General features: G+C 33.1%; 2 protein-coding genes across 3 annotated transcripts; both read left to right on the top strand.

Moving 5' to 3' along the window:
• The first annotated feature begins 893 nt into the window (after positions 1–893).
• On the top strand, positions 894–4,760 carry LOC114185608 (heterogeneous nuclear ribonucleoprotein 1). Its single transcript, XM_028073445.2, has 6 exons — positions 894–1,125; positions 1,234–1,274; positions 1,369–1,532; positions 1,626–1,731; positions 2,693–2,862; positions 3,921–4,760. The coding sequence occupies exons 1-6, from the start codon at positions 1,001–1,003 to the stop codon at positions 4,434–4,436; spliced, it is 1,122 nt and encodes a 373-aa protein (XP_027929246.1). The 5' UTR covers positions 894–1,000; the 3' UTR covers positions 4,437–4,760.
• Positions 4,761–12,088: 7,328 nt separating this feature from the next.
• LOC114184208 (uncharacterized) lies at positions 12,089–17,877 on the top strand. 2 transcript variants are annotated; one of them, XM_028071487.2, is made up of 3 exons: positions 12,089–12,242; positions 12,313–12,444; positions 17,631–17,877. In XM_028071487.2, exons 1-3 carry the CDS (start codon positions 12,204–12,206, stop codon positions 17,808–17,810), a joined length of 351 nt encoding a protein of 116 aa, XP_027927288.1. In that variant the 5' UTR covers positions 12,089–12,203; the 3' UTR covers positions 17,811–17,877. The 2 variants fall into 2 exon arrangements, with proteins under 2 accessions (XP_027927288.1, XP_027927289.1); XM_028071488.2 differs by having other exon boundaries at positions 12,316–12,444.
• The last annotated feature ends 1,732 nt before the right edge of the window (positions 17,878–19,609 follow it).

The following is a 19,609-nucleotide window of genomic DNA, read 5'->3' on the forward strand; positions in this document are numbered from 1 at the left end:
CTTCAGCTCCCAAGCTCTCATTTTTTATACAACATTTTTTTCTTTGGTTTCCAAAAGCCACACTGCTCTCGTAGAGTTTTGACAACCGTTTCTCCGACATTTTTTCTCAAACCTTCAGTTCAAAGATTTTGATTTCACGGTTATGTTTTCCTCTTTTGCGGGACAATTTTCATCACGCGCACGCGGACCCCACACCTTTACCCACTCTCACACTCCATCAGAATCACCACATCACACATGTTTTATTAATTCAAAAACAATTTAAAAAAATCCACAAACCACTCAGCGGGTATAAAACGATTTAAAAAAACTCAGCGGGTATAAAACGATTTAAAAAAACTCAGGTTAAAGTATCATCTCCCATTGACAAATTATTTTGGTAAGAACATGTTTGATTTCTACTTACCCACCTATGCATTGTTTTTCTTCTTTCTAAGTTTATTTTGATTTTTCTTACGAAATTTTGTGGTTGTGATGTGTAATTTTGTTTTTTTTTTATTTCTTTAATTTGTATTATATATATATATATATATATATATATATATAAAGATATATTTTAAATATAATATAAAATTATTATGTAATATATAATTAACATTTATAAAACTTTGTGCGTATTAAAATTTTACTTATTCATTTTATTACGCCCTTCATTATAAATTATTATATATTTTCCTCCAAATTCACTTATCTCATGTATAAATTAATTAGAAAATGTTACATTTTTCAATATTTTGAAGTTATCAAATTAAAATATCATACAAACCAAATCTAATTATTGTTTTCTAGAATAAAATCTAGGATTCAGCTGCATTATCAAAATAATGTATATATTATAAAAATAGATACCATATAAGCTTTAAATTCATGTACTCGTAATGTATATATAAAGTCCCAAACACGACAAATAAAATAAAAATCTAGGGTTACATACATTACATTCATTTTCCGGTCCGCGTCTCTCTTCCCCTATCTTTCTGTGTTTGAAGTTGTTAAAGTGATGGAGTCACCGCCCAGTAATCACCACTCCGTCGACGGCGATGCCAACGACGTTAGAGCTTTCTCCCACCACGACGACGAAGACGACAAGCCCCAGCCTCTCACCGGTGACGGTGCCAGTCCCGGGTCGGTAACTTACTCCACTAAACCTTCAACCCCCTCATCTTCTTATTGATTTTTTCGAATTATCTTAGATTGTGTTCTTTCTAATTAAACTAAACTCGGTAATTGCAGAAAGATTTTTATTGGCGGTTTAGCGAGAGAAACCACTATTGGTTAGTTATTCCTTTCTGCACTGCCTTGGTTTCTTTTGTAACTAAATAAGTTACTAACTAGCTGTTTTTTTTTCTTGTGTACAATTCTGTGCAGCACAATTCATCAAGCACTTTGGTAAATATGGTGAGATTACGGATTCCGTTATCATGAAGGACAGAAAGACCGGCCAGCCTCGGGGCTTCGGCTTCATAACTTACGCTGATCCCTCTGTGGTAGATACAGTTATTGAGGACACTCACATTATCAACGGCAAGCAGGTAGTTATTAATTAACATCTGCATTTGATGTTTGAACCTTTGGAGTAGTATTGAGTAAATGAAATGAAAGCTGATGCAGTGAATGGTTTATAGGTGGAGATAAAGCGGACGATTCCGAGGGGTGCCGTTGGCTCGAACTCTAAGGACTTCCGAACCAAGAAGATTTTTGTTGGTGGAATTCCTTCTACTGTGAGTGAAGGTAGTGTTTCAATCGAGCTAATTTTCCTCTTGCTGATGTTGTAGATGCCTTACTTAATGTCAAAATTTAGGGATGTAGCATGAACTATGTGCACATGTTTATATGTATACATTCAATATGTTAAGTGGTTGTGGTGGTATTATATAATTTTTATACACCAACTAACACCTAGAAGACAGTTTGCTGTTGAAATTCATATTATATTATATCTAAGTTTCATATTATTGCTTTAAGTGTTAAGAGCTGTTGGAGGTTCTGTTCTCACTATGTACAGTGAAGGAAGTCCCTTATGGGCTTTGTTAGCCTTCTCGATAGAGAACATAATTATTAGTGTACATACCTCTTATGTTCAAGTTTTCTTTAGTTAAGAAAGTTCATCACCTGCTTGCACATTCTTCATATCTTTTAGGGTGGAAATTTTTGTGTTGAAATTGTTGGATTTTATCACAAGGTCAAAAGTTATAACTGCTAGTCAAGACATAACACTTTTTACTTAAGAGTATAGGAGTCTAAGTGTCATGATTCAATTGTGATTTGGTCTATCTAGGTTACATCATGGACATTTACCACTAGGCCAAAAACTGTAACTTATAGTCTAGCATAACTGTTTCTAGTTACGAGTTTGACAATCTAGATGTCATGTGTATGTGTAACTCTTTCTACTTAAGAGCGTTGCCAACTCAAACACCAAAAACCATTATTCAATTGTGATTTAACCTACTTGGTCCACGTCATGAGATAATTGGTGCACCATACAATGAAAATGTCTCCAAATATACAAACTAAATTTTGATTGGATATTTGTGGTATGTCATATGTGAACAAGTTATGTTAAGTTTATTAACCAGGCTTGTATTTTCTTTATAACAATTATTATTTGGAAAGTAAGTAGCTAACCATTAAAGAGATGCAGAAAGTAGTTGTGGATTTTGTTGTTTTGATTATAGATGAACTTGCGCAGATGAATTTAGGGACTTTTTTACACGCTATGGAGAAGTCAAAGATCACCAGATAATGCGGGATCACTCTACTAATCGATCACGCGGCTTTGGGTTTATTACCTACGACTCTGAAGAAGCTGTTGATGATCTCTTAGCTGTGGGCAACAAAATTGAGTTTGCTGGAGCTCAGGTGAATTCTTTATTCATTTGAAATGAAGTTACAAACTCTATTTGGTTTTATAACTGATTTCCAAATGTTGGGTTTCAAGTACTGGTTAAAAGGATAAGTACACAGCTAGAGTGGTTTATTGTTTTATGGACACCATCCTTAAATATGTGCTTGCCATAGCTAATGAATCATAATTTTTGTAGACTGTGCTTAACTGTAACAAATCAAGGCATTGAACACAACTGACTGCAATGCTTTGTTGGTGATTATTCCCCTTAGTGTCGGGATGAGATGATCATGGGTTCGGCAATAAATTTTTAAATGTGCATTTCCATTCACGATAATCTATTTGCCTTGTTCGTATTTAATAGAGTTAGAACTTCCGAGTGTTTTAAGTGTAACATGGCTTTTTTCTTGATGGGGTAAAATAATTAAAAAAATTACATTGGTTAAGGAAACATTACAAGTTCTTAATATAAGAAATTAGCAATGTCCAAGAATTCATCTGCGCTTATAAATATGGGTCATATTTCAGTTAAAATGCGGTGGGTCCAATGGAAAATACCAAACCGGGGCCCAAGAGGATCACAGTTAATTACTCATTATTTCTTGGTTGAATGCACATCCACTGGAACGAGAATCCATCCTTAGAATGCAACATTTTGGGGTTGAACAAGTGGGCAGTGCCTTATATTCTTAAGGCTACTGCAATTTTTATATGTTATAAACTACTTTAGAAAGAATGGAATGGGGAGCATTGTGGTATTTTTTCACGCGTGATTCCTTTTGTTCGAGTTAAATCATAGTCCTATAGCTTGATTTTACTAGTGACAACTTCAAGGAGGCATATTTTGGGTCTTATTGCTTGATCTACCACCATCGTTTTATGAATCAAAGTCATCATTAACATTAGAGCAAATATGTTGATAAAAACAAAACTAGACCAAATATATTTTCAATTTACTATCATGTGAAAGATTAAGATAAAAGATACTTGAATTGTTTCACTTTCATCTATTTAGTTTTTTTTTCTTTTTTTTTATTATTATTAAGGATTGTGGTTATCTTTACTTTTGTAGGTGGAAATCAAGAAGGCGGAACCGAAAAAGCCCAATCCACCAGCCCCTTCATCCAAGCGTTATAATGATGCCCGGTCTTCATATGGTGGTGGATATGGAGATGCTTATGATGGATTTAGTGGTAATTTTGGTATGGGTGGCTATAGGTCAGGTGGTGGTGGTGCCTATGGTGGTAGGGGAAGTGCTTATGGTGGATTTGGAAGTGAATTTGGTGGGTATGGAAGATATGCTGGTGCCATGGGGCCTTATAGAGGTGATCCTTCTCTTGGGTATGCTGGTAGATATGGTGGAGGCTTTGGCAGAGGCTATGATCTTGGTGGGTATGGTGGAGCTAGTGAGGGTTATGGAGCATATGGTGGTAGTGGTGGTGGTGGTTCCTCTGGTAATGCTTATGGAAGCAGCTATGATGCCAGCCTAGGGGGTGGATATGGAGGAGCTGGTGGAGGCTCCTTTTATGGGACTAGAGGGGGATATGGTGGTGCAGGAACTGCTCGATATCATCCTTATGGAAGATAGAAGTTTGTCATCTCCGAATTATAGTCTAGGACTAATATGTCTTGCATCAAAGCAAGTTTGTAGTTTGTTGTGTTTGATCATTCAGTTCTTTAGGCTACATAGTTGCCTTTTCTTAAAGAAAGATCTGTCAGTGATAATTTTATTGTTAAATCCCATTAATTATCAGCAGCACATTGTCGCCAGCTATAGAAGACCAAACAATTTTTTGTTTAGCTCGGCCCACTGTGCAAGTCTGATTATCGGATTGATGTATGAGCTGCAAAATCTGCACATGGTTGTACTCTTAGTTTTGTTAATGGCTACATGCTCTTTACGTTTATTTAATTTTTATGTACTTCAGACTGTAAGATAAAAAAACGGTCCATACCTCTGTTTGGTTTCCCTGTGTTTATGCAGAACGTGTATTTTTACACGTTTTAGGTAACCGGCATATTTTATTTACTCGGAAACAAGACGATAATACGGTTTTTCTTTTCCCTGTTCACATTTGTTATTCCCGCATTTCTCTAAGATCAACTCTGTTGTGTATATGTACGTAGTCCAAGAAATGGACTGAAACATACAAAGTTTAAATTATGAACGACTGTTATATCATGTTCCTTTTTTTTATACATTATTGTTCTATTTCTATTCTTAATACTGCTGTGAAATTGTAATTAAAATTATTCACGAACAATTCATGATTTGAATCAACGAGGAGATTTAATTCTATGTGAATTTTATGTTTAATACACTCGACTCATCATTATGTCAAAATTATAAAAATAAAGCCTTTGTGAGAATGCCATTAATGTCATTTTAATATCATTTAAGGATAATCCTTTCTATGAATCATCTACAATAGATAAATAAATAAAAATGTCTTTCAAAATAAAAGGAAAAATGAAGTTTGCACATGGAGACTTTTTTAAGTCTTACACTTAGATCAATTTGGTCTTACGAGCGTGTCTTTAGTTGAAAATGTCATGGTCTAGTCATAATAGATGTTAGATGAATATGGATAAAATTTTTAAATCACAAGATGAATTTTTTGTGATAGACTTATTATATGTTATTTCAATCAGAATGATTATATGGGGTAAATTTGAAAATGAGTTATTTCAAACATGGCATTGAACATTGTGTAATGGAGGTACATTTGAAAAAGCACAGCATTAAACATAATTTTCCACTCCGTAACACATGAACAATTTGTTGCTGTGGAAAGGAGAAATAGATTCTTATAAGAAATGACCAAACAATGTTAAATCTAAACACCACTCTACCACTCTCAAGCACTCACGGACTAACTGAATTTACATTAGGTATTTACTACAAAAGACTTTCTTTAAATTGCTAAAGTATAGAAAATTCAAAGTATCTAAATTTTTTTCGTCTTTTCTACTCTCAATGTTTTACTCCAAACACTAGAAAATGTTTTCAAAAGTTTAACCCAGTAAGTAATGAAATAATGTCAAACACCAAAATTGGTTTTCAAAAGTTTAACTCAATAAGTGATGAAATAATGAATTTTGGAGAGTGTAACTCATGCTACATTTAATGTGTCTAAGCTTGATAGAGAACTATGATGTAATCCTTGAAAGGATGATAGTATCTTGATCAACTTAAGAAGTGTTATGAAAGAACATAAAGAGATGACAAAAGCTTATACATATGAAGATCAAATTTGCATAACGATACCATATGTAAATAAGATTAAGTTACAAAATAAAATATAAAAACTCAAGCTTGTCCAACGACCAGTCTCACTTGCTTGGCAAGCTATCCCTAGAGGTATACTCATCTAGCAAATATGGGTGGCCAAAGTAACCTATCCCCCTTTTGAGCTCTTTGAATTTTTATAAAATGTTTTCTCTTAGTGACAATTCACTCATCCAACAACCTAGACCCTTAGAAGCCATTTCCAATAGACTCTCCTAGTGAGTGTATCGTTTAGAGCTCTTTAAAATTTAAAATTTTCACTATTGCTGAATAACTAGTTTGCTCACCTAACAAGTGTATGGTCGAGAGATCTTTATGAGATTTCAAATTGTTGCTCTCACTTAGTGGTTGACCATTGCTTAGAGAGTGTATTGTCTAACAAATGTATTGTATGCTAACTAAAAAATCTGATAACTATATTAGTTTGGTTCATTGGCTCTAAATAATGTTTTTATGTCTTTTCAATCCATAATAGATACAATTCAATTCAAAACAATAAATCATGCTTAATAAATTAAGCCAAACTAATATACCTACCCTTCAATTGTTCTTCAGTCACTCAAATCATTTACCTTACAACATAAATCAATTCTCAACAAAAAAACTATGAATACTACACTTGATAAATCATCATAAATATATTTCACATCATCAACTCAACCAATTACAACAAAATAAAAGCATTAAACTAAATAACTAGTTTTCCTTTCCTGAATTTGAGTTACTTTCTCAAAAAGCTCACATACTCTCTCACACATGATACTCTACATCACTAGCGGAACATAGACATGACAGAGGGGAACCATGGCTCCCCCATTGATTTTTTTTTTACTTTATTTTTTACATATTTAAAAAAATAATATTTATATATATTTATTATATTTATATTAATTTTAATGATTTTTATTTTATTTTATTTTTTATATATTTTGAAAAAATATATTTATATATTATTACTTTATTTATATTAATTTAGTTTGAAAAAGTTTTTTTAAAATTTAAAAATCACATTTTTTTCTCTCTATTATATTTTTTTATATTTTTTCATTTGGCTTCTCTCTTTTTTATGTCTCCATCTCTTTTTCTTTTCTTATTTCCATCTCAATTGTTACCATCAATTCTTTATTATTTTCAAAATCAAATTATACTACGACAAGATTGAGGAGTTAAGGAACATTTTGGGCCGAACAATTTCTTCTTTTGAGTAAGTTCATTTTTTATCCTTTTTTTTTCGAAACAATATATTTTCTTCTTATATGAGACTTTTCTGTGCTCTAGGCATATCTCAATCTCTTAGAGATCATAAAATCATGCTCTAATTGTTTATCAAACTCTTATTTATGTAGCTAAAGTTATTTTAGACTTTGAAGTTGTGTAATAGAGAGCAAGATTACTACTCTACTATAAGGTAAGGGAAGCTAATCAATTATTAGTTTTCTTAAAATATTAAGTCTTGCTTTTAAGATTTAATTTGGGATATTCATAATTTTATCTTTTTGTAAATAGGTGAGAGGTGACAAATTTATATTAGAAAAATTATGGTAAAGAGTAGAAGAATTGATTCTTTTTTTTTTCAAGAGAAAGAGTTGTGATGAAGATGAAAAAAATGCATCAACGTTATCTAAAATTGAGAAACTTTATGAGAATCCAAAACTTAAAGAAAACGAAAAACAACTATCTAAGGTTCCTAAAGTTACATATAAAGAATTTGAAAATGCTTTAGAAGGTGATCAAGTCTTCCAATTTGGTAATACATATAAGGTAACTCTTTTTTAATATATTATTGTTGATGATAAATTTTATATTACTCTTTCATATATATTTATTGTCATATTGTTTGGATTCTATTGTCATGAGTGTTTGTTTAGAATAAAAAAAATATCTAAAAAACTGAAATTTTTTAATTAAAAAAAATAATTTGGATATAACAAATATAATTTGACCTCTCTAAAATTTATGTTCAAGTTCCGCCACTGCTTTACATGTACAAAGAAAATTCATAGCAATGATCTAAATAAACATTAACAATCTTAATTATACATAAGTTCATATTGAGCCACTTTTTACACATGCATCAACCCAACATCTCCCATGTAGGTAGATTCTCAAAAGACTTCATAAAAAGAAAAAAGATGAACTTACACTAATTAATATTTTGATCAAGTAGGATTATAGTACTATTTATCCAGACACCTGTGATGCATTATGATCTTTAAATATATGAATAGATTAGTCAAAATATTAGAGAGATCGTAAAAAGAATAAAAAGAATAATTTGTAGAGAAATTATATCGTTTATAAAACAAAACTCGATTACCTAATCTTCTATTTATACCTAATTTTTTAAAATAAAATAATTAAGTATCATTATAAAATCTAATTCTACTCTTAGATACTTAATTGATCCTTACATCTTTGATTCCAACAATTTCATCATAATTTTAGTTAATTTGTAAACTCTTCAAACAAACCATTATATTAAATACGCTACTTAACCAGAAACATGTGTAACAAAAAATGTTACTGAAATATTTTAATTTACTAATATTTTGAAAATTTACACAGACACACAAAACATACAACATGTCCATTTTCTCCCTCATTTCATTTCTTTTACCCAGCATCTTTAATATATATTTATATGAAAATTTTGAGAGTTTAAAAGTACATAAGAAATAGGTTAAATTATACATTTGGTCCTCATTTTCGTAACAAAATATCAATTTGGTCCCTCTATTTTTTTTATCTCAATTTGGTCCTTATTTTGAGAAATTTGATGCAATCAAGTCTTTTCCGTTAGTGGTGTAGTAACGGTGTTAAATTGGGTGTCATGTGTCAGTTTCTGGATTTTTGAATTTTTTTATTATTTTTTATTATTTTATTATTTTTTATTTACTTTTTTGAAATTAAAAAAAATTAAAAATTTGCCATGTGTCAAGCTGATATCATGCCACATGGCAGTGACAATATCACGTGTCACTATTATGCCAAATGTCATTTTTTCATTCTCAATTTGGTTCCTGTATTTTAATTTTTGTCTCAATTTAGTCCCAAATTTTGTAAAAATTGTGCAATTTCGCCCCCTCCAAATTGAAACAAAAATTAACTTTTATATAAATGTTATACAAATATTTTTATTAAATTTGATTTTTTTTATTCAAACTGATATTTTTATTATATATTTTCAACAAAACTAAGTTTATTTAAATTTGTTTCACATTCAATTTTACTTAAAATTATTTTTAAATTTTAAATTTATTTGTTTTTGATTGTTACATCAACTAGTTAATTTTTCTTAAATTATATAATTGTTATTTTTACACCAACTAAAATATTTGTATAAAAATTATTGAAGTTTACACATTTTAAAAATATACAATTATTTAAAATATAAATTCAAATAAAAAACAATATTAAAGTATGATGTAATAAAATATCAATATAATTTATGAATTTTTTTGTTATTAACATTATTTTCTATTAATAACTTTAAAACAACTTTAAATAAAGTTTAGTGTAAAATATAAATTAAAATAAACTTAATCTTGTTAAAAATATGTACTTAAAATATCAATTTTGATAGAAATATTTGTGCATATTTATATAGAAATTAAATTTGGTTTCAATTTGGAGATGGACAAAATTGCACAATTTTTACAAAAATTGGGACTAAATTGAGACAAAAATTAAAATACTGGGACCAATTTGAGAATAGGGAAATGATACCTAGCATAATAGTGACATGTGATATTATCACTGTCACGTGGCACGATGTCAGCTTGACACGTGGCAAATTTGTATTTTTTTAAAATTTTAAAAATATAAATAAGAAATAAAAAAAAAAATCAGGAACTGACACGTGGTACTCCATTTAACTCCGTTACTACACCACTAATGTAAGGCCCAGTTTTTTGCCTTAATGTTTTAAGGGCTGCCCTTAACCTAATGGGCCCAAGGTCTGGCCCAAGGAGCAAAAGCAGACCCTAATCTGCCCTAAGTTTCCACTTCCCTCACTTTCAGGAACAATGCCTCCTTGCCTCCTTGAGCACTACGCTCTGCTAGGGTTTTGCCGTCAACCTTCTTCAAGCTAGCTCAAGCCAGGTTCCACCCACGTAAGTCAACCTCGAACTCTTACGTCATCTCTGGGCAAACTTTTACCGTTAGGGTTTGGTAGTAACTTGTGCTTATTACTGTCTTACCGATTGTTTCCAGCTCTTTGGCCACCCTTAGGACAGTCTTGCTCGCCTGTGTGCATATTGGGGGTTTTCCGCTTAGCTCTTCCAGGTAAGGGAAGCTAGGGATGCCTGTTTATTTTTGAATGATTGCTTGCTTTGCTTCCATTCCATGATTTTATGACTTGGTTGCTGTTGTTAATTGTTTGGGAATTTGTTTAAACATTGTTCTGGGTCGAATGCTTGTCTGTTGTGTGAATGAACAGTGGCGGGCACTGGTTTTCTCGCCCAAGCGAGCATGCCCTCGCCTAGGCAAGACTAATAGAGGCCCAAGCTTTTCTGCGCGAACGGTCGCTCAGGTGACCTAGTTTCTTGTTGAGCGAGGTGAAATCTCGCTTAGGCGAGAAGGGACTCGCCTGAGCGAGACATCGCAGAACCCACCATTCCCCTGTTCGAGCCCTCGCCTAAGCGAGAAGGGTCTCGCCTAAGCGAGAGGCTCTCTCTCGCCTGAGCGAGACCTGTTAGCTTAAGCGAGACTGAGGGCAGGTTTTGGTGCTATTGTTGTATGGTTCACTGATGTGTGGCTAGCTTGTCTGATCTAAATGCTTTACTAGAAGGATTTGCGGGATGATGCCATGATTAATATATGAGGTTGAGATGGAAATGGTATGTTACTTTATTGGGTATGAATTGGAAAGCATGAGTTATATGATTGGTTGTTTATACATGATATTAGTGTTATGGGAACTTCCTGATTGGTTGGTGGAACATGTATAAAGTGTGGGTAGGGCGTAATTCCATGACTCTTGTAGTGAGAGCTCTTGGTGGCGCCTTATCTGTTGGACGTAATCCCATGGACCTTCTTAAGGGGAGTCCCTGGTGGTACCTCAACATAAGGACCTAATTCCACGTGAGTATCGTGGTGGTGCCTCAAGGCCAGGACGTAATTCTACGTAGGCCACGTGGTGGTGCCTCTTGTAAGGGTGTAATTCCACGAAGGCCTCGTGGTGATGCCTCACTGCTAGGACTTAATTCCACTGTCTTGTGGTGGTGCCTCATTATGCGTATCCGGATAGTCAGGTCTTGTAGTTTTGAAAGGGTTTGGTATATCATGTGTGGTTTCCTGTCCTTGATGCTTGATTATATGATTGAATGATGATTATTATGATGTATGAATTCTGTACACTAGCTTACCCTTTCGCTTGTTTGTATAGTTGTGTGTGGTTTTTCCTCCTTTGCAATGATCATCAATTCCATTGATGTGAGCAGATGTGAGAACCCGTAGCAGTGGTAATGGCAATGGGGATGCTACAACTTGATGGTTATGGACGAGTATGGGGCTCACTATGGAGCCCTTAGCCGAAGAAGTTTTATTATCTAGATTTACCTTTCTGTACAAGAACTTGTGTTGTTGTTGATCCATTTTATTTGGGTTAGGCAGTGTAGTGCCTCCTCTCTTTTTGTTATAAACATGGTTGGGGTATTGTGTACCTTCATATCCAATTTCCGCACTCTCTAGATATTTATATATGTGTGACGCTTTATTAAATTGAATTTACCTATTTAATTGGGACACTACAACTAACGGGAAAGACTTGATTGTATCAAATTTTCCAAAATAAAAACCAGATTGATATAAAAAAAAGTTGAGGGACCAAATTAATATTCTGCTACGAAAATAGGGACCAAATTATAATTTAACCTAAGAAATAATTAACTATTCTTTTTTAGAAAAAACTATTTTGAGAAATTTAAAAGTATTGTCCCACCACAAAAAAATCTGAATATTTCTGGCTTTGCTGTTGCCATTTTGCGCGAAGAGGATACACGAAACGAGAAAGAAGAGAAGCTAATTGTAGCTCCGACGCTCACCAACATCAGGTCTCATTCGTCAATGGCGTCGTGGAACATGGGTCTCACTTCATGCCACAAGGTACCGCATTCACTTGCTTTTCGTTGTTCTTCATACTTCTTTATTTCTTTATGGGTTTTCACTCTTTTAGCAGACGATGTCGTTTGAGGTTTCGTGCAGTAGGAAGAGAGACAGAGACAGGGAACGAGGTAGCATCCATCCCTACAAAGTGGTTGAAATAACTCCTCCACCCAAGTGTCTCGGCGTTCGTTGCTTACCCCCTGTAAGTGCCATTCCTTGATTTTATTTTTTAATATCAATTCCAAAGCTTCAGTGTTCATAATTCATCATGGAAAGTTTAAATTAGAAGCCCTGCTTTCAAATTGTGTCTATCTAATGAGTAATGGTTGGTTGGTACTTTTGGATGGGTCAGAAGCCAAGGCTCATGCATAGTGTAATCTCTTCGGTTAGGATTTTTCTTTTAGACGAAATAGTTTAATACAAATTTAAAGGCATTTGTGATTACATGTTAACAAACGCATCATAATAAATTTGACTATATAGCGTTTCAAAGATAGTGTCATTAAACATATTTATTTATTTATTGGGAGTATCCCCTTGAACACAGGGACAGTTTTTTGCATTAGCAAGAAACGAGAATCGAACTAGTATATTGCTGTTGCTGGCCCTGGTGTTGTCTTTGTCACTCATTCTTTTCTGTATTTTTTCACTCCAAGTGAACAAAAAAGATGTAATTGAGTACATAATAAACGTCAGAGTCTAATTTCTATGCATTATTTTATATTTTTAACCAATTAAAAATCATTATTGATATGATTTTTAAGATAATTACTGTAAAAGTTAACCAATTTATGATACTTGAATTTGTAATTGAATGACTGTGTAAAAAATCTTTACACCCTAGGTACATAGATTATTTACTCTAAATGTGATACCTAATTGTATGTTATAACAAACATCTAACTATGGAGTAGTATTTGAGTTCATTATTAGGTCACACACTTGATCAACTTTGGAGGAAGATTTTGTAAAATCAGTTCAATTCACTAACCCAAAACTGGTTTCAGCTAATAAGCCAGTTTTAGAGTCGCTTAAGTGCACAATTAATCCAATAAACTACATGACTGATTTTTGAGCTAGTTACCTGACTAACTGTTTCAGCTAGTTACCTGAATGATTGTTTGAGCTAGTTACATGACTAATTTTTTAGCTAGTTAACTGATTTTTTCCACCTATTATTTACCAATCAAATTGTCCAGATCGAGCCAAGTTTTACAACTATACCAATCCAATAATCTTTTATTTGTTTTGTTAGTATGTTTGTTCCGGAACATCCAAAAGTCCTTTATCGATTAGGAGTGACCAAGTGTAATTTATATTTGCTCTTATCCGTTAATCTAACATAGGTCGGTGTTCCAAAGCAAATAATACCTTATATTTATACTCTACATCTACAATGTACCTCAGATTCTTCCTTCTTATTCCCTCCTAGCATTCTCTTACACATTATACTACGGGTGATTTTATTGGCCTCCTTTATCTTATTATTAGCCCTTGTTGAAAAAGTGGCATAATATCAGCAAGCAAATTCTGAATTGTTGCTCCGTTATTTCAATTGGTATATTCCTGAAGCTCACTGGTGTAAAAGTGTCAAGTATTGTCCTCACTAGGGTACATAACTGAAATTAATATAATCATAAGGTTTATGTAATTTGGAGGGATGTTGTCAAATGAATGTGCTTTATGATTCTCTGCCATTGGAGCAAAAGGTAGGAAGGTCTAAAAAAGTTGTTAAAAGGTTTTTGTGAAGCTGTGACTTAACAGGATAGTACTAATAATTAATACCTGAAGCTTGTTCATTGCAATTTTCTCCATGCTAATGATCCTATGCTCAGCATTCTGCTCTTTGGAAATGACATGCTTTCAGCAGATGTTTGCAGATTTCTACTGCTGAGAAAATTTGAGTGTTTGTCGCCTCTTAAGTTCTCATCTTTTACGAAGTTTTCATATCATGAACAATACCTAAGAATAGAATCACAGTCTATGAGAACTGAGGCTTAGGATAAATTTTGCAACGACCATAAACTCAAAACACACCTTTAATTTGGGTTAACTAGAGTTTTATCTTTAGGTATGACTATGGTAAAATTTTTGGGATATATGTGAAGAATAGACATAGAGAACACCCCTGAATATTGTGGTATCTGGTTTTACATACATGATCTGATTATATAATTGATATGTTGTCATTCTTGAGCTTAAAGTTTCTGTTTTTACTAATAATCCGACATTACAAGCCCCTTAACGTAGGTAACCATAATATTAATGGTTAAAATGCAACCAGTGCACTTACAATCCTGCATTTCTTATGAGGAATGCCTTAGGTCAATAAGCTTAAATAAAAGTTATTTGATACAAAACTTGCATACATGCCAAAGAATGTCTTTGGCAATATATAGCTCTTTGATGCTAGTGTTATCTTCAAGACTTTGGCCATTTGATATGAAAGAAAAGCTATAAAGGGCATCTGAAACAGGAAACTGTCAAAGAGGAGTAGATATTTAGGTCTATATAATTCATACTGTACCCAGAATCTGAGGTACATTGTAGAATCAAATACTTTCCATGGATTTTTATATGCACAAGACATCGTGTAAACGCAAACAAGTATAAGAAGGTATTGCAGAAAGAAGTTTGAAAAGTTTTGAGCACAATAAGACGGTAATTACATGGCTTGAATGAATACATAGACACTTTTTTTAGCACACATGTAAATAGTTATGTTATTCTATAACTCATCATTTAAGTTTTAACTTATGATGATACTACGAATCAGTTTGAGTCTGTTTCTGAACCAAGCCCTTATGAAAGAATAAAACATCAACTGGATAAAATAAATCAAACATCTCTAGTTTTACTTATACACCTTGACTTTTGCATAAGTTTCCTCAGATAAGTTCTAAAGTACCTATGAAAACAAAGCCAACACTCTTTCCTTGAACGGTAGGGTTTTACAATTGAAAAGCTCTCTTAAGTTAGTAGCTAATGTAAAGGGTTTACTAGTTTGTCCGATTGCTAATCGGATGACATCCAACAATTTCCATTCAAAGTCATGAAGATGGCTGTTTCTTCCTGCACTCTCGTACTATATTGTACACCCTCATCTGTGTAATGCAATGACCAAAATACCCTTGAGAATTATTAAGGAAAACCTTTCCTTTGCCCCTCCATCTGGTTTTGCGTCTGGGAAACCTCACGGTTCTACCACTTCCACAGCCATCGTGATTGCGGACACTTTCGTGCATCGTGGTCCCACAAAGGTAACTCTTCTCCCCTTTGTTGTTGCATTTTGATTCCAAAAGATGTCGAAATACCTTCTGGATTAGGGTTTCTGCTAAACCAGAACTAGGAATAGAAGGAATTCAAAAGAACTGCAGGACTTGCACGACATTAAAAAGAAGAAAGAATGGATCCCGACACTGTTATTGAATGAATGAAGATACGAGAGAATTAGAAGAATTTTTCTGAATGCCATCAATACTACACTAACCTTATATATATAGCTGTTCTACTTGCTAACTAACTTCCAACTGAAATGGCTAAGTACAAAACGTGTCCCCTGTTGATCATATACTGTACAGTTTCTGAAATGGGCTATCCAGGAAAATATTCCAGATTGGGTCAATCTGGAAGCAAGTGATTATTTTGGTGTAAGTTATGGATAAGCCAATAAAAAACTTTACTCAGGAACTGTCTCCCCCGAATTGTATCAAAGCTTGAGCAATCCAGAGGACGGTTTTATCCGGATTATCCTATTTGAAATATAATTTTTTTTTTTGGATTATACAATGTGTAATGTTCAAGGACACTAAATTGAAACACTTCTTCCGGATTACCGTTTCTAGATACTATACTCCCATATAGCATGGAAAAACTTACAGACACCATTACGGGACAATGACCAGCAATGAAGAAAGAAGGGGAAGTGTAAAACAGAAATAAAACTCAGAGGGACAATATTGTATTTTTAAAAATATACGGGGTGCATGAAGAGAGTATTGGGTGTAGGAAGAAATAGCCTACAAATATTGACATTTGGACTAGCTACAATTTGATGAACTATAGAGTTTTAGGCCGAATGGCTCAATAAATTATGAAGTTTTTCATAAGTTAAAATTTGTTTTATGTTTCAATTTTTATAAATTTCTGACATTTAAAAGTTTTATTTAACTTATGCATGAATTAATTATTAATTTATTAGAGAAGCTTGATTTATTTACCCTTTTCTTTAGAAGTTTATCCAAAAGGAAACTCATGCCCCTCCCTTGCTGAAATAACTAGAACTGATGTAGGCTCTAATTAGCGACCAGAATTACTAATTTAAGAGGAAAAACGGGCAATATATTTACTTCTCATGGTGAACCACTGTCCCGCTTGCTTGACTGCTTATTGTATTGGCACTTCACTTGCTTCTCTCAATCTAAAAGGGGTTATTTCTACATTCAATTCAAGCATATATTTCCATGTGGATGACTGCTTTATAAGCAACATTGAAAATAATAGCAATGTAGCTAATTAAAAAATAGAACTTTAGTGCAACTCCTTTCCTTTCTAAAACAATTTTGCATCCAAGTACATTATTGTGATGGGAACCATTCATTGAAGTAGGAAATCCATTGACGTATTTGGATTCTTTTCCTTCCCTCTCAGAGGGGGTGGGACTGAGTTTTAGTGCTTTGGAGGATATGTCCCTATGAAAGGATGCCTTAGAAGGAATGTTGCAAACTCTTGACTTGCTTTTTTAAAATTAACCTTTGCAAATTTGAAGAATAAAGTTGTGTATCATATAGGTATAGTACATGTACATCTCATGCTATATTAGAACATGTGGAAGGCAAATATTGAATTGAAGACAAGGCACTAGTTTGAGTTCTAAACACTGTAAAAGGATGATGCATCTGTAGTTTATTAATTTTATAGGTATGACGATTGCAGTTGTGGTTGCTTATTTTAGATCTATTTCTCTCAATTTTTTAATGGCAAAATATTATCTGAGATGGTAAATGGGTCCATATGAGATGAGGAATTGAAGCAAGCTGTTTGGTTTTTCTTGCTGTGATCCTTCATTCCCTTTATTTATGGTTCTGATTCTGAAAGCAGAAAATTAGTAGTAGATTGTAAAAGCAGAATTGTTTATGTCCCGTTTAATAAAACCTTTCTTTTTCATGGTTTAACAACACATTATTGATCACATGTCGTGTTGTCAATTTTTGCCCAATTGATTCAATTATGCATACCATGATCCAACCTAACTTTTCCCTTTCTTTCTTTTCTTTATGGTTGATATGATCCAACATAACTTTGTGAGAATGAAAAAGAAATGTGCTACATGCACATTCAGTTGGGCCATTTGCATAATATAATTTTCTTTATTTATTTTCTAAGCAGAACTTGCAGTGCGGGGAGAGTGTAACAATAGAAGGACAAGCCTATACTATTTCAGCTGTAACACATCGCTATCAGCTTCGGAAAGGAAAATACGAACCCAGCGAGAAGAGACTTGATGTTTTATCCACAGGAAGATACTTAGTAAATTTATATTTAGAAAATTTATTAGAACAATCTTGATTAGTACATGTATGTAGTAACTTCTGTTTTTATATCATTGTGTAATAATGACTTAGTTATGTGTCCATTCTTTAACTCGTTTCGCGGCCAATGGAAAATTAAAAAAAAATTATAAACTAAGAAAGGTGGGAAATGAATAGCTGGTACAAATTTACAGTAGATTAGTAAAGATCTCACAAACTGAAAACCTTGTTCATGTTTATAACGTTCTCTTTGGTTTAAGAGGAAGGATAAGGGATGAAAATAGAGAATAAATAAGTTAAGTAAGAAATAAATTTGAATGTTTAGTTATTTGATAAAGTACAATAAAAAGTGTTTTAGAAATTGTGTAATTTAATTAAATTGATAAAAATAAGAAAAAAGATAAGTATAAATATGAGTAATAGTGAATTGAATATTTTATTTTTCCTTCTCATCTAGTCTTCTAAGTGTAAAACCCTAGAAAATGGTATTTTAGAAGTGATAATAGTTTAAAAATAGTGAGACTTGATTATTTTAATATTAAAATGGTTCAGTATAAATAGAATTGTTATAAATTAGTTTTATTATTTTAAAACACAATCTTTCTATAAATCACTTTTCTAGAATTCTTTGACTTCCCTTGAAAGGTTCTCCTCCTTTGTTCGTCTGATTGAAGATCTGAGACCGTATGAGTAATCCTTGTGACGAGCTCTTCAATTTGGACCAATCAATTTCTTCGTTCGCATAAGTTAAGTTTCAGTTGTTTTTTCTTTGTCTTCTTTTGTTTCTATTGCATGTGAGGTTTTCATCTTCTATATGAGTCTTTGTTGATCAGTGATAATAACGCTATGTTCTGATCGTTCTTGTAATGTTTTTGTGTGTATATAGAATATTTTATGGAGTTAGAAGCGTTTTGGTGTTCTTAGAGTTGTTTGGGTTTGTGGAGCTGCTTTGCCAGGTAAGGGAAGTTAGTTTTCTGTTAAATTGATCATCTTGATAGTTAATTATAATGTGGCTTGTTGAATTGATGTGTTGTATATTGAACTGTTTGATATTGATTTAGAGAAATGTTTGGATATATGTTTTGAGTGATTGGGTTTTGAACTCTCTAAAACCATTTGGAATCAAAAACTCTAAAAGGAAAGGTGCCCAATTAGTCAAGTACATAAGATCAATTTCCCCTAAATTGTTGTTTTTGATACACCGTTGGGTGCTGTTACAGTGCCGCCAAGTGCTAGGCCACTGACTTGGTGTTGCCGGGCGCCACTTTTGGATCGTCAGGCGCAAGAAGTCAGTGGATTCCAGGGGCTGGGCGTCAATCACCACTTTTCCAGTTCTGACGCTACCATGTTTTTATCGTTTGCATCCTCTTGGTAGAAGGAAGATTACCGCTTCGTTAACTGTTGGATCAAGCTAAAATTTTGACAGTTGATCCTCGACATATGATTCTTCACTTTGACTAGTGGGATCTTTGTTTTGAAGTTTGTGGTTACAATAATGGTTTTCAGAGCTTTGGTGTACTTTATTCTTTATGTATAGTGTTATTTGCCTTACTTTGCCTATTTCTCTTATTTGTCTGTTTTAAGATGTTTTGTGGTTGATGTGAAGTATGTTTATGGTTCTCATTATGATGAATTGAATATAATATGTTGTGATGAGCTGAGTTGCATAGAGTAAATTGATGAAAATGTATATGATAAGGCATATTGATGTATGAGGATCTTGTAGAAACATTTTGTTACGATAATTATAATTGGTTGAGATTGAAGAATTAGTGGTAGTGTGAGGGCATTCCTAAGGAGGGAATCCCATTGAATGCTCAAAACTTTAGGGTGTGC

This window comes from Vigna unguiculata, chromosome 5 (genome assembly GCF_037176805.1).
Source record: "Vigna unguiculata cultivar grain cowpea cultivar isolate G323 ecotype 2 chromosome 5, ASM3717680v1, whole genome shotgun sequence".
Classification (NCBI taxonomy): domain Eukaryota; kingdom Viridiplantae; phylum Streptophyta; class Magnoliopsida; order Fabales; family Fabaceae; genus Vigna; species Vigna unguiculata.